Raw genomic sequence first — 15,259 nt, forward strand, 5'->3', positions numbered from 1 at the left:
CACACTGAAACGAATTTAGTGCAAGCAAAATACATCACATTACAGAAGTAAAATGAACCGTTAACAAATGAGAAAATGGATTTTTGAGTAAATAATTAAAGAAACGGAAAGCAGTGTTGGGAAGGTTACTTTGGAAATGTATACTTTTTATTACAAAATTGTAATTAAATTACATAATCTAGTTACATGTAACAGTTACTCTCCAACACTGACGGAAAGTAATATTGAATTAAACGTGGAAGTAGACTGTAGAAAAACTGAAATATTATTCTCCAATAATCTTTTTTTACAGTGCATTTTACTTCCATAATGTGATGTATTTTTTCTCAGTAAAATGCACTGTAGATTTACTCAGAAACTGCTAGAAATGTCATAAATAATTACAAAGAAACAGAATTAAGCCTGGCATTTTGAAGTGAAAAATCAGTGCATTTTACCTTCAAAATTCTCCTAGTCAAACAGGAAAACATAAGCATGAATGTGCATTATTAAGTAAAGTGGTTTTGGATTTCTCTGGGTGCTTTGAACGGTTCCTCAAACAGCTATTTCCTCAGAAAACCTCTGTGAGCTTTTAAACGGTGCGCTGTCAGGTGCAGCACAATAGATCTTAGTGCCTATAAAGAGTGTGTTTTTGTGCCCCGGTTGCTGCGACACGCATGCCAAGTGAGGCCAACGGTGTATGCAGTTCTTACAGTACGTTTGGAGTCAGCGGCGGCCTCAGACGCAGGGCCCATTACGAGCCGAGCACACAGATAATGCGCTGTGACACGCGTTATGTACACGGCGGAGCTGAGAGAGCAGGCCGCGGGGACACAGGTGTCACACCAGCCATTAATCTGACAGCGCTACTGTATTACTGCAAATTAAAAGTAGCACGATACAGAGAGAGAGAGAGAGAGAGAGAGAGAGAGAGAGAGAGAGAGAGAGAGAGGGAGAGGGAGAGACAGCCCTGGTATCCACACGGACCCTGGCTGTCTGAGCTGCGAAGCTGCAAGTGACATTTAAGAGAATTTGCAATTCCGCCGAGAAAAGCTATTACGGCACAAATTAACATCTAACATCCACACGTCCCAGCTCCCCCTCTACAGCTGTCTCATAAGAGCAGGCCATTAAAAAGATGAGAGCAGTTTTACGCCGGCCAACCCAAGACGCCACTGCAGCTCTGCAGCTCATGCTTAAATTGGGCTTCTGCTTTAACATGCACCCGATTGTCTTGTGTTTATGCATGTTTAATTTTTAGTTGTAAAATGTGATTATTGTCATGGCTTGAATTTCATACCGTAGTGTTGAGGCTATAGAATCCTATAAATAAGATATTGACGAACTAAAAAGACATAATGCATTAATATAATGGCCTTCAAATTGTAGTATTGTAGTAGCAATAACTGTGAAAACACATATTACCATATTACCAATTTTCAATATTATTCTAATGTTATTTCCAAAATATGCTGTTTTTAGTGTCATATTACTGTAAAAATAAATTAAGTACAATCAACCTGGACGTTTAAAGTCCCCCTGCGGTGAAAATCGAGTTTGTTTATATGTCTATGTGGTGTTTTTAATATGCTTTAAAAATAACCTTTTTACACTAAAAGAACCTTTAAAGAACCAACTATTCAGAACACCCTAACAACAGCATAGCAACACCCTAACAACCGCCTAGATCACCGAATCAAGCAATGCATTGCCCAATAAATACCCTAGCAATCACATAACAGGTAAACAACCACACAGAACACCCTATAAACGACATAACACCCTAGCAACTATTCAGAACACCCTAACAACAGCATAGCAACACCCTAACAACTGCCTAGATCACTTAATAAAGCAATGCATAGCCCAATAAATACCCTAGAAATCACATAACAGGTAAACAACTACACAGAACACCCTATAAACAACATAACACCCTAGCAACTATTCAGAACACCCTAACATCCGCCTATAACACTTAATCAAGCAATGCATTGCCCAATAAATACACTAGAAATCACATAACAGGTAAACAACCACACAGAACACCCTATAAATGACATAACACCCTAGCAACTATTCAGAACACCCTAACAACAGCATAACAACACCCTAACAACCGCCTAGATCACCTAATAAAGCAATGCATTGCCCACTAAATACCCTAGCAATCACATAACAGGTGAACAACCACACAGAACACCCTATATACGAAATAACACCTTAGCAACTATTCAGAACACCCTAACAACATCATAGCAACACCCTAACAACCACCTGGATCACGTAATCAAGCAATGCATTGCCCACTAAATACCCTAGCAATCACATAAGAGATAAACAACCAAATAGAACACCCTTTAAACAACATAACACCATAGCAAATATTCAGAACACCCTAACAACCGTCTAGATCACTTAATCAAGCAATGCATTGCCCAATGAATACACTAGAAATCACATAACAGGTAAACAACCACACAGAACACCCTATAAACGACATAACACCCTAGCAACTATTCAGAACACCCTAACAACAGCATAGCAACACCCTAACAACCGCCTAGATCACCTAATCAAGCAATGCATTGCCCACTAAATACCCTAGCAATCACATAACAGGTGAACAACCACACAGAGCACCCTATATACGAAATAACACCCTAGCAACTATTCAGAACACCATAACAACAGCATAACAACAACCTAACAACCGCCTAGATCACCTGATCAATTAATGCATTGCCCACTAAATAATACCCTAGCAATCACATAGCAACAGGTAAACAAACACCCAGAACACCCTACAGTATAAACGACATAACACCCTAGCAACTGCATGGCAACACCCTAACAACCGCCTAGATCACCTAATCAATGCATTGCCCAGTAAATACCCTAGCAATCACATAACAGGTTAAAAAAATACCCAGAACATCCTATAAGCGACAAAACACCCTAGCAAAAGAACCTCTCAGTGATAATTTTTTTAAAGAACCATTTTTTCTTAGTGTGAAGAACATTTTAATAACCTAAAGAACCTTTTTATGCTATAAAGAACCTTTAGTGGTTCCATGGATGTTCATAGAGCCATCAATAAAGAACCTTTATTTTTAAGAACATGAAAATCTCTAGTGCGGACTCAGTATTTCTCTCTCTCTTTCCCATGGGGTCAGGCCCTGTGGGTGTGAATCCTGCGGTGTTATGGAGTTGCTTATCTGCTCTGATAGAGCGGCTCCCTCGTTACCTCAGTCTTAATACTGACTCACGTCAAAAGGAATCCGCTCCACTCAGTCGCAGATCAATACCACAGCAGCAGGGCAGCACACATCGCAACTGTGCAGCAGCGGCTCAAAGCCGGAGCCAGCGAGGCTCCAGGTGAAAGGCATTACATAAGCACCAATGGGAGAAAACACTGTCTCATTTGGTGACAGAAGCAAGAAACTCAACTGCATACTTTACTTTGGTAACCTAACAGACAGAAGAAATAGGGCAAACGTGTAGAGAGTAAAGCAATAGTATAGCAAATGTGCATGCCATTATAAAGTAGTCAATATGGCATGCATGCTATATTAAAATTCATCTAAAGTCATATGAAATCTCATTCGCATTTCTGCATTTGTGGACAAATTAGATTTGAAAGCTGTTGTGGAAGGTACGATTTCCAGCCAATAATTGTTGGGCATGATTCAAGGCATCATATAACTTATAGTGAACGACTTTTATGGTGCTTTTAAAAACCTTCTTGGAGCTCAATAGCTCACTTTCATTCTTTGCAAAAGAGCAGCATGAACATTTAGCCTAACAACAAGTGTAAACAACAGAACACAAAAACATATTTATACAGACCTAGAACGTCTCATTTTGGCCCCAGTTCTTTAGATTTAGCTGTAATGTAATGATGATGGTTTCCTGGTCACAGTGTGGATTTAGTAGTCGATTTTCTCTAAGCAGTTGAAGCGTTACGTTCATCGCTCCTGCCAAAACGCCACAGCAAGCCCGAGCGGTAATGGGCGCACATGTGCGTGTTGCTCATCCAGTGAGTGGGAAGCTGTTGTCATTGGTGTGAATGACAAATGCAGTCGTATTGATCAGGTTTGTGGCCCAGGCTCCCTAATGGCACCTAATTAATGACTTCATTTGCCCCTGCGCCCGATACAGCAAATACCCACTCCACCTCAAGGACCCCCATGGGAGCCATCCAAACAGAGCGCCTGCTCAGAAACATGCAGCTTTAACAGGCTGAAGTGGGAAAAACACATGGCTAAGTCAAGCATCACTATTACTATTACTCAGAGAATTGACTGTAAACTTTTTCACTTTTCATCCTGAACACCTTAGCAACTGGAAAGAAAATACAATACTATCGCAACCATGAAAAACACCCTAGCAACAGTATAGCAATGCCCTAACAACCACCTAGATCGCCCAATCAATCATATACATAGCAATGCATTAACCACAAAATACCAATCACATGGTAATGTTATCAACCACCCAGAACACCCTACAAACATCATAACAATGCCTTAGAAACTATTCATAACTCCCTAGCAACACCATAACAATCGCCTAGATCACCTAATCAATTGTATAGCAATGCATTGCCCACTAAATACCCTAGTAATAACATAGCAACAGGTAAAAAACAACATAACACCCTAGCAACTATTCAGAACACCCTAACAACACCATAGAAACACCCTAACAACCGCCTAGATCAGCTAATCAATCGTATAGCAATGCATTGTCGACTAAATACCCAAGCAATCACATAACAACAGGTAAACAACCACACAGAATACCCTATAAACGACATAACACCTTAGCAACTATTCAGAACACCCTAACAACAGCATAGCAACACCCTAACAACCACCTAGATCACCCAAATAATCACACAGCAATGCATTTCCTACTAAATACCCTAGCAATAACATAGCATCAGGTTAAATCTACCCTGAACACTCTACAAACAGCAGAACAATGGCCTAGCAACTATTCAGAACACCCTAGCAACAGCATAGCAACACCCTAACAACCACCTAGATCACTCAATCAATCACACAGCAATGCATTTCATACTAAATACCCTAGCAATAGCATAGCATCAGGTTAAAACTACCCTGAACACTCTACAAATAGCAGAACAATGGCCTAGCAACTATTCAAAACACCCTAGCAACAGCATAGCAACACCCTAACAACCACTTCGATCACACAATCAATTGTATAGCAATGCCATGTAAGAAAACACCATAGAAATCACATAGCAACAGGTAAGCAACCACCCATAAACAAACACCCTAGAAACAGCCTAATTATACCCTAGCAACTATTCAGAACACCCTAGCAACAACAGAGCAATGTACTAAAACCCCCTCAGAACTCCTGAATAACCTAAACTTAATACCTTAATAACATCAGCAACCATTCACAAAATTCTAGCATTGTAGTGTCAAGTTTTGGGAAAATCTACTTGGATACACAAACACACACACACACACACACACACACACACACACACACACAGAGCAAGTGTCCAGTGTGTGTGTGTGTGTGTGTGTGTCTGTGTGTGTGTGTGTGTGTGTGTGTGTGTGAAAAACCACGCTGTGCAGAAAGAAAAGGTCACCGTGACAAGCGCAGTGGTAATAACCAGCTGAAATGGTGCCATCAGACAGACATGATTGATCAATTGAATTCAGCGGCAGTGAAAAATGTGCGATCAAGAAGAGTATTACAGACACGATGAGCTGGGACAGGATACTCATCAAGACTTCATTCCAGCCTGAGCCTCTATCACTCCATCCATCCATCCATCTATCCCTCTCTCTTTTGCTTTCATCCCCTCTGCATTTATCCCCTCATCTCTCTTCTCACTGATTCTTGAGCAAACCAGGCTATAAAATAAAAAAGGGATTTTTAAACATGTTCAATGATACTCACTCGTTTGGGTGCAAACTTCTGTTTTTCTGCAGGCTTATATGACTGCATTACAATGAGAAAAATTGTCTAAAATACCAAACATTTTCTTTATAAAGTAGGCAATTGTTAGCCTGGTCCTTTTTGTTCAGAGAGTCTGGCCACTCTCCATTGACAAGCGTTAACTTCCTTGAAGGCGGGTACTCTGTTGAAGTTTAAAACTGCCATATCTGGCTGGATCTGCCATAACCAATCGCTAACGTTTGGTCGTGACGTATATCATCTCAAACTAGCGCACGACATCAACGTCATGGTTCTCAGCCACTCCCTCTGTTCGCTGATTGGACCGGTTAAAATTTGACCGGAGAAAACCAGAGAATATACCGCAATCCCAGATGGAGTACTGAAGGAAAATGAACAGAGACAGGCTAGGCAATAGTTGTGACAGACAATATAAAAAATGAATACACTCACCGGCCACTTTATTAGGTACACCTGTTGACTGTTTATTAATCAGCCAATCAGATGGCAGCAACTCAATGCACTTAGCCATGGTCAAGATGATCTTCTGAAGTTCAAACTGAGCATCAGAATGGGGAAGAAAGGTGACTTTGAACAATTTGATCTGGATTTCTGCTACAACGTTCAGATTGTAGGGTCAAGAATGTGCCATAAACAACATGAAAGCATGGATCCATCCTGCCTTGTATCAACGGTTGAGGCTGTAATGGTGTAAAGGGTATTTGCTTGGCACACTTTGGGCCTTTTAGTACCAATTGTGCTTCGTTTAAACGCCACCTGAGTATTATTGCTGACCATGTCCATCTCTTTATGACCACAGTGGACCATCTTCTGATGGGTAACACACAAAGCTCAAATCATCTCAAACTGGTTTCTTAACATGACAGTGAGTTCACTAAACTCAAACGGCCTTCACAGTCACTAGATCTCAATCCAATAGAGCACCTTTGGGAGGAACTGATATATTATTAACTAGTATTTTATTATAAATATAACGGTGTTTTTATCCCATGAGTTCTTCTTCTTCTCAGGTCATCTCTCTTAACTCTACATCCACTCTCTCTGTAAGTTGGGTCAATCAATACAGCCAGAGCATGTCATACATCACGCTGCCTGTGGCCGCACAGAGAACATAATATGCTGCGAATGCAGAGCGACAGATTTGTAAGGGAGACACGACTTTCCCGAGAAGGCAGGATGTGAAGATATTTAAAGGAGCTCTAAAGCGGGTTGGCAGGGTGAAGGGGAGAAGAGAAAGAGAGAGAGAGAGAGAGGAAGGTGCGAAAGAGTCTTTTACTCAGCACAAGGGTAATCAGGTCAGAGGAAAACCAAGAGAAAGTGCTGTGTTTGTGGAGCGTTGTTTAACCGGTAAAGAGATTGAACAATAACAGCAGAGGTGTGTGTTTGTCGGGTTCAGAGTAAAGAGGTTTGGGCGAAATCAAATCAGCCTGGAGAAAACAGGGGAGATGAGCATGCCATGCAGTGCAATACAGCTAATGTGCAAGAATGTGTGATTTGACCAAAGATTTTCTCATGCAAAATCAACTGGAATTAAGGGCCTTTCCTTTTTAGAATATTTCATTTACTGGATTATAAGATTGATGGAAAGAGTACTGATACTGCTTATTTTATGTTCATCCAGTGTTTGCATGTATCATGACAACTACAACACGTACTTACTTTTCTATCATAATTAAATGACCTATTTTAATGATTTACGCTGTTTTAGAGGAGTGATTTGCATATGCAAATTTAGGTCCCCCAATAGGCTATTTCAGCCTATTTTTAAAGAAAAATAAGGCAATTTTATAGAGAATGAGAAGGCGATGTTCACGATGTTCACTCCGCATTTCGGGAAGGTGTCGCCATATTGGCAGGATACGCTATCCATTGCCATGGCTTGAGATGTGTTTGGATTTTTGCGATACGGCGCAGTTTCTTGAGAAGAAATGGAGGAGGAAGCGAAAGGAACGGTGCTCTATCGGGAGAGACTAAATAACACCACCAAACAGCGTTATTCAGAGAAACTGCTTGACATCAACAACATCGACCTGTACGAGCTTCTGAACTCTTGCATTGTGTAGGCACTGATACCATAAACCAGTTAATTAACGAATTCAGGGTGTGTGAGAGGTGGCAGCGCTTCGGGCTTTTTCGTCCATTCTGTAGTTGCAGCTCGTACGGGTCGATGTTGGTGGTGTTATTTAGTCTCTCACGATAGTGCACCGTTCCTTTCGCTTCCTCCATTTCTTCCCAAGAAACTGCGCCGTATCGCAAAAATCCAAACAAATCTCAAGCTGCTCTCTCTGCAAATTCCAAGTCTACACATGGCAACAGATAGCATATCCTGCCAATATGGCGGCGCCTTCCCGAAATGCACCGCGGAGTGAACATCGTGACGTAACACAGCATTCTCTATTTAATTTAACACTTGATTTTGAGTCTCTACTGCTAAAACAGTCCATCGCAGATGCTAGCTAGTCAGTGCTAGCATGCTAATGCTAATATTAACCAAAAACGGTTTTAAAAAAAAAACTTTAATACAGCCAAAAAAAAACTACAATAAACATACATTGATGTTACTATATGGCCATTAATTCCATTTTAGGCCCAACCCATGTTCAATCCACCCAAATCCCATCAAAAATGTCTTGAGTTTTTCTGCTAATTCAAGTTGAAACATAAAATCAGATTGTCCTTAACAAATCAATAACTCTTACATCCCTGCACAAACATCTTCATATTATGTGAAGCTTGAGTTTTAATATTTACCTATTTCCATTTTTTACAGATTATGATCTAGAAATATTGTCCTATTTAAACTTCACTTTATATATTACAGAAATACTCCTGGTTGAATGCAGATTTAAATTAATTGAATCATATAAGACATGCTGATTTTGACTAGTCCCTAAGCTTATAAAATAAGTAAAATAAAAAATGCCAATTTTGAAAGCATAGCCTCATTGTTAGACTAGATATAGTTATATCTAACTCCTGTTATGACCATCTAAACCCAGTAATCTTCTGCATTAAGTCAAGTCAAGTAAACTTTATTTATAAGTTTATTGATGAAACAATTATTAAAGTGCAATATTCAAAAGATCGGAGGCAGCACGCCAGAGACGGGTTTATTGAGGATGACATATCGATTTAACAATTATTAAAGTGTAATATTCGAACAATCGGAGTCATCATGCCAGAGACGGGTTTATTGAGGATGCCGTGTCGATGAGGCAATTTCAGGGGTAGTCTAATTACACATGCTAAGATATGTTGTTTACTCCCATGACCAAAGATGGCAGATTCCAGAGCTAAAAAGACAATTTCAAGTGCTTTTTCGAATATTACCTTTCATGCATTGTGTAATAAAGCTGTTAGTGAATGTAAAAGGTCCTAACGAGCAAAGTGCACGACAAATAAAGTTATTGTCTCCGAAAAGAAAGAATCGATTCTGAACTGCCGGAACGAGTCATCAGTAATTCCAGTCTTACTTCTGTAACTTTTATCTACAAAATACAGAGGTCATCTTGTGTTCAATCTACTTGAGCAAAACAATAAAGCACAGAAAGACAGATCATTTGCTCTTGTATGGAGAAAACGCAAACAAGATGAAATGTTACCTCATAGATTCCAGAAGGTTCCGGTTCTAGAGTGTTCTGAACAGCATGTGGTTGTTGTAGAATGTTGCTCTCTCAGCCCAGAGTAGAAGAAAGCTGTTTTTCCGGTGTCTGTAGATGGTTCAGAGGGTTCAGCGCAGAGCAGTGATTCTCAGGGCAGCGTGGAGAGCCTGAGGAAACACCTGCGAGCCGATGCCTTCACCCAGCAGCAGCTAGAGGCCCTGGACCGAGTGTTCGAGAGGCCGGCATTCCCTGACATCTTTCCCACTTCTGAACACGTCAAACCGGAGCAGGTGAGTGGCGTTACCTTCCGCTGCAACTGAACATATTGATATTTAGACCTATTCATACTTTCAAAAAAATACCAGTAGCTGTAATACAGTACAGTGGTGGTCTCAGATGCTAATACCATGATATAATGGGCTTGACATTAACACCCGCCAACATGTATTTCAGCAGTGGCGTGTAAAGCCTTGTTTATACTGGACGCGTCCGCAAGAGCGCGAGGGTGTGCGAAGCAAAAATGACGTCAACGCGGAGTGGGCGGTCGTGCGCGTTCGTGCGCGTTGGCTGCGCAAAAGACCCCATTTCGCCTGGCGGTGTGCAGCGTATTTTTTGTAATGCTGCGTTCACACCAAACGCGAATAGAGTGTCAAAATCACGTCTACTGCGTCTAGTTTCACGCGCGAACATGTTGAATGCATTCGCACGTCCGCGGCGAATTGGACGCGATTAGAAAACGAGCGCTGGAAGCGAAATTGACGCGCGTTCAAGGCACTCCAGGAGAAATATGTCATAAATCACCACTCTGCCTCTTTTCATTTTCATTAAAAATATATATTAAGCATTAATATATATTAAGCATTAATAGCCACACAAATGTGGTCCTGGCAACTCCTACATTATCTTCACTGCATGTTTATTTAAATATCCTTAAAATATAAAGTTATGAAACTTCTCTTTGCCCTCAGTCAAAACGATTTGGCAGACAATAAATTATAGATTCATGACACCAAAGATCGCCCGTTAGATCTACACAAGACAAACCACTACAGGACATCAGAGCCAGCGGCAAACGTCAGAAGGACTGGCCGAGGAAAGGCTGCTCTCGCCGGGGTTAATGAGCGATGAGTGCCCGGTGATCGCCTGGAGCTCACAACTCCAAAAACGCGATTATTTTTTTAAAAAGGCGCTCTCTTCATAAATAAACCATAGATTTGAGCTTTAAACAACTAGATTCTCACCTGAAAAAGTCTTAAAACTACATTTTGTTGCACAATAGTAGTATTTTATAATAATAATAATAATAGTAGACACAATAAAGTAGTTTCTCATTACGTCACTTTATCACGTGACCGCAGCGAGCATGCTCCTGATTGGTTAACGCGGCGCGAATTGACGGCAAAGTTCAAATTTTTCAACTCGGGCGTCAGACGCGAATTCGCTTCAAACGCGTGAATGCACAAATGCACCACTCGCGTGTAACGCGCAAGACGCTCAATTTGCACCCAATTCGCGTCATTCATGCGAACTAGACGTGCGAATGAGGCGGATGCGCGTCATTCGCGCCGTGGGACCTCCAGACGCGCGTCTAGGCGCCTTTCCATTGACTTAACATTGAAATCACTCGCGCCAGACGCTCTATTCGCATTTGGTGTGAACGCAGCATAACAGCGCGCGCGACTCCGCATCCAAAGATGAACGAGTTCTAGGCGAATCTAGCTGAGCATGACGTCTCATCACACGGGCACCCAGTTTGCACATACAAATTAGGTGCTTATATTTACAAAATAAGTCTACAAAAGCAGAAATAAGCCCTTTTAAATATCGATCCATGTTTAATAAAAAAAAAAATTCACGAAACTAAATGAAAATGTTTAGTGAAAATTAGGAAATATTTAAGAGATCGTTAATTTAGTTGTATACATGTGTGCATAGATTTTGTTCTCATGTCAAGTTTTACACAATCCTTTTGTAATGTGGTTTTTGGTAAAGTGTACTAAAATAAATATCATCACCTGAGTACATTAGCCCACTTCTTCTCGACGCTTTTTCCTGGTGGTTTATAAAACAATTACTCCGAGTCGCCCTCTGTCGTTTCAAAGAATAGCACAACGGCGAGCGCGTCAAGTATAAACGCCTCGTCCGTTTGGGGAGGAGCGCGCGCAGTCAGCGGAGGCTCGTGCTGTGGAGCCAGGCCAAAGTATAAACAAGGCTTAACGCAGTCACTCCTACTAGCCATTTTAGTGGGTTGAATTTGACTTATGATATAAATTTTTAAATTGTTGTGTTGTAAGGGATCTGAAATAATAAACTAAATGCAATGTAGGGTTTTTTCAATACACATCGATACTGAAATATCTGAAACGCTTCCAATACACTCTCTCTCATCTCTGAGTGACACACAAACCCGCCTCCACTCACTCGCTCGTTTCATTTGCTCCGGATGAATACTGTTGCTGTTTCAGGACTTGAATTTCGGTGTGGGGTTGCGTGTATTGCGCATAATTTTACACATTCCCGCAGATTTTGGGGATTAGCACATTCCCGTGACCCATAGGATTCTGAAGAGCTGTTTTGAAGCGTAAAGTAGGGACGAGCTGGCCATTGCCATCTTGGCAGCGCATCACTCCCAGATAACTGAACATGGGCAAAGAGGCGGGACGTGGGCGGAGCTGAGGTGACGTGTTGACTAACAGACAGCAGACAAACGGCTATCCACCTGTCACTCAAAGTGGCCACGCCCTAAATTATGCAGAACTTTAAGGCTTTATATAATGTAAACGAATGAGTTACAAAACAGTTCACTCCCCTCACAGTTGTCATGAAGGGTAAAATTAGCCATATAGACCAAAACCACAATTTGTATCAGGCTGTAAACATGTGTTTTTCTGCTGTAAAGTTGGGCATTTTAACATGGAGCTCAATGAGATTCTGCTCCCTTCTGGAGCCGGTCTCCAGCCGATGAATTGAAGTCACTTTCGTATTGGCTTCAAGAGATACTGGGGGAGGTTGCCGAATTATTAGATAATATTTAAAATATCTATATAGCAGTTTTTCCCCGTGGTATTGACATCAAAATTGTGGTCAGCGAAAATGCTAGAGTGGCTAGTAACTTTGGAAAACCACTATCTACAGCGGCTGGTGAGCAAAGTTAATGTCAAGCCCGGTACAGTATTTTAGGGATTCTCCCAATGGTTTTCTTTTATGTCTGGTTGTGTGTGAGTGTATATAAATATGTGTTGTTTATCAGTAAACTGCTCGCGTTGCAGTGATGCATTGAGGATCAAAAGAGCAGAACTCCCTCCGTTCATTGATTTTCTGATGGAAATAAAAATACATTCTTAGGAAGAACAACATGAGATGAGCTACCACCCACTCGCTGGCCACAGACAACACGAGCACATGAGAAATGATGTCATTTCCTGGAAGGTTCCTTCAGAGCTGTTTACAAAATCTAAAGGTTGCAAAACGCTCACAAAAGAACAATGTTAGCAATTAACACACACACACACAAACAGCACCGTACGAAAGCCTTTATGTACAATTTCGTGTTAAAAGTGTTGGATTTATTATAATGGATAACCTTTATTTACTTTCATTAGACTACTAAACAACGAGTGACGATTAATTTATCTCCCTGAAAGAGCGAGTCGGAGCCATAAAGCAAAGGGAACAGCCTAATTGAGTTCATTTTAATTTGGGTGCGATCGGGAGACATTACTCCAGCGATTAATCAGGCCGACAGCACTCACCTCCAGAAGAAGGCCTAATTTGCAGCTAATTACAAAACTGATTTTCACTGCAAGATCAATACCGAAATGAATTGGAAATGACTCGCAATCACAAAGGCCGTCAAAGAGGGTATTAAAAAGCAGGGGGAAAAAGACGAAGGAAACACGGAAAGCCTTTGAAGGAAAAATGGACGAACGGAACGCTCTAGAAAAATCAGTTTTAATTTAAAGCAATATTAATCAGACTATTTTCTCCCTTCATGGACCTTTTTTTTTCTCCTTCGCAAAACCTAAACCAGACCACCGCTCTATTTTTGTCTCTTTGTCTCTGGCTTTGTTCCACAACTAATGCTATCTACTTAGGTGGGTGTCTTCTAAGGGTGCATACTCACTGCAATGGAACACTCTACAATGGATTCATGTAGTGTCAAACAAATAGCACAAATTTGTGGATAGATTTTTTGTTGCTGAATACACTGTTTATATACACTGTAAAGAATTAAAACGGAAAATGTACTGGTAATTCTCTGCCAGGACATTATCCAGTCATTTTACGGACCGTAAAACACAACACAATGCATAATTCAAAATACATATTTTTCATATCTTTTGAAATATGTGAATACTGTATTTCTGTAATATATAAATTGAAGTTAAAATATGTGAATACATCACACACACACACACACACACACACACACCTACAGCCTGTTACGCTGCCTGATATTGCAAATTGGTATTTCTTATAATACTATTTTTATTAATTATCATTTTAATAAACGCACACGTTTATAAAGACTTGTTTAGGCTTGTCTAGTTTTACAATTGACTGCACTTTGTAATGCTTCTAGTTTACATATAGTGTCTAATAAATCACAATTCTCTCACATTCACCTAAAATAGCTGACTTCAGTGTTGCAAAATATAAATATAGGCAGTGGCTATTGAAAAAAAAATAAAAAATTGCATTTTCTTTGCAATAAGTGTAAATATTAGACCTAGTTAGATGCTATTTATTCTTCTAAATAGTGGCAGATACACAATATGCAATAATAACATATAATATATTTATTAAAAGTATTAAATGGATGGCGCCTTATTGGAACAACACCTACCCATAATACTCAAAACACTTTATTATTAAACACACGTTAGACACTTTATTTCCACTTTATGAATATTTTCTTTATTTTTATTGAAAATAAACGCCTTTCTGATCTGATATGTGATGGGGAAAGGGAGTTGATTTGTGGGTCGATTTGCGTTAAAACGTTCCGTCACGTGCATTACCACTACACTATTGCAACTGTTGAGCGTCTTCCGTCATTTTGTCTGGCCCAATCAGACATCAGTGGGCGGAGTTAGCATAAATAGACACTCCAATAAATATATTTGTGTAGTATACTTCACTGAGCACGTTGCAAAGCTTTATGGTATTGGATCGTCTTCAAATTTGGCCCAAAGAATGAATCGTACCGATTTCGAAGCTGCCTTTGCTTTCCAGAGCTTGCCTGTGATAGGCCTGTGATGTCTAAAACGTTGCCTACATAGGCAGCTCGCTAGGTTTTGGACCGGAGCCAGTGTTTTGGTTGTGTTTAGAGGCATTAAAAAGCCATTCTGGAGATGCTAAATGTGACAGGCTCTCCTCCCACACTTCTGCCAGCCATGTGCTCATCCTTTTCACTCTGCCCTCCATCTGCATGAGAAAAGCCCTGTTCTGCTCCACGACCTCCAACGAAAAGAGCCAAACATCAGCCTGGAACAGTTGTAGCCCACAATTAGAGTTTATCTGTGATAGAGACAGACATGGCCGGGGTCAGGGGCCTCCCCTGTGACACACACACACATTTACTCTGGACAGACATTCTCAACACGCAGACGCCGGAAGTCTCATCTCATTAAATAACAAAAGAGTTTAAGAAAAAAATCCCCCCCATCTGCTGACACGGTCTGAGGAGCATGTCTGTAATGGAAGGGGGTTGT

At 40.6% G+C, this 15,259-nt stretch overlaps 1 protein-coding gene across 1 annotated transcript in view; it reads left to right on the top strand.

Moving 5' to 3' along the window:
* Positions 1–15,259, top strand: part of pax2b (paired box 2b) — a gene marked incomplete at both ends in the record, with an annotated part of 43,043 nt that overhangs the window by 12,608 nt on the left and 15,176 nt on the right. Inside the window, one exon of the mRNA XM_079846046.1 lies at positions 9,660–9,835. Within this exon, the coding sequence (XP_079702172.1) occupies positions 9,660–9,835 (176 nt within the window). The remainder of the gene's footprint in view (positions 1–9,659; positions 9,836–15,259) is intronic.

Source organism: Gobio gobio (assembly GCF_949357685.1).
Source record: "Gobio gobio genome assembly, chromosome: 20".
Taxonomy (NCBI): domain Eukaryota; kingdom Metazoa; phylum Chordata; class Actinopteri; order Cypriniformes; family Gobionidae; genus Gobio; species Gobio gobio.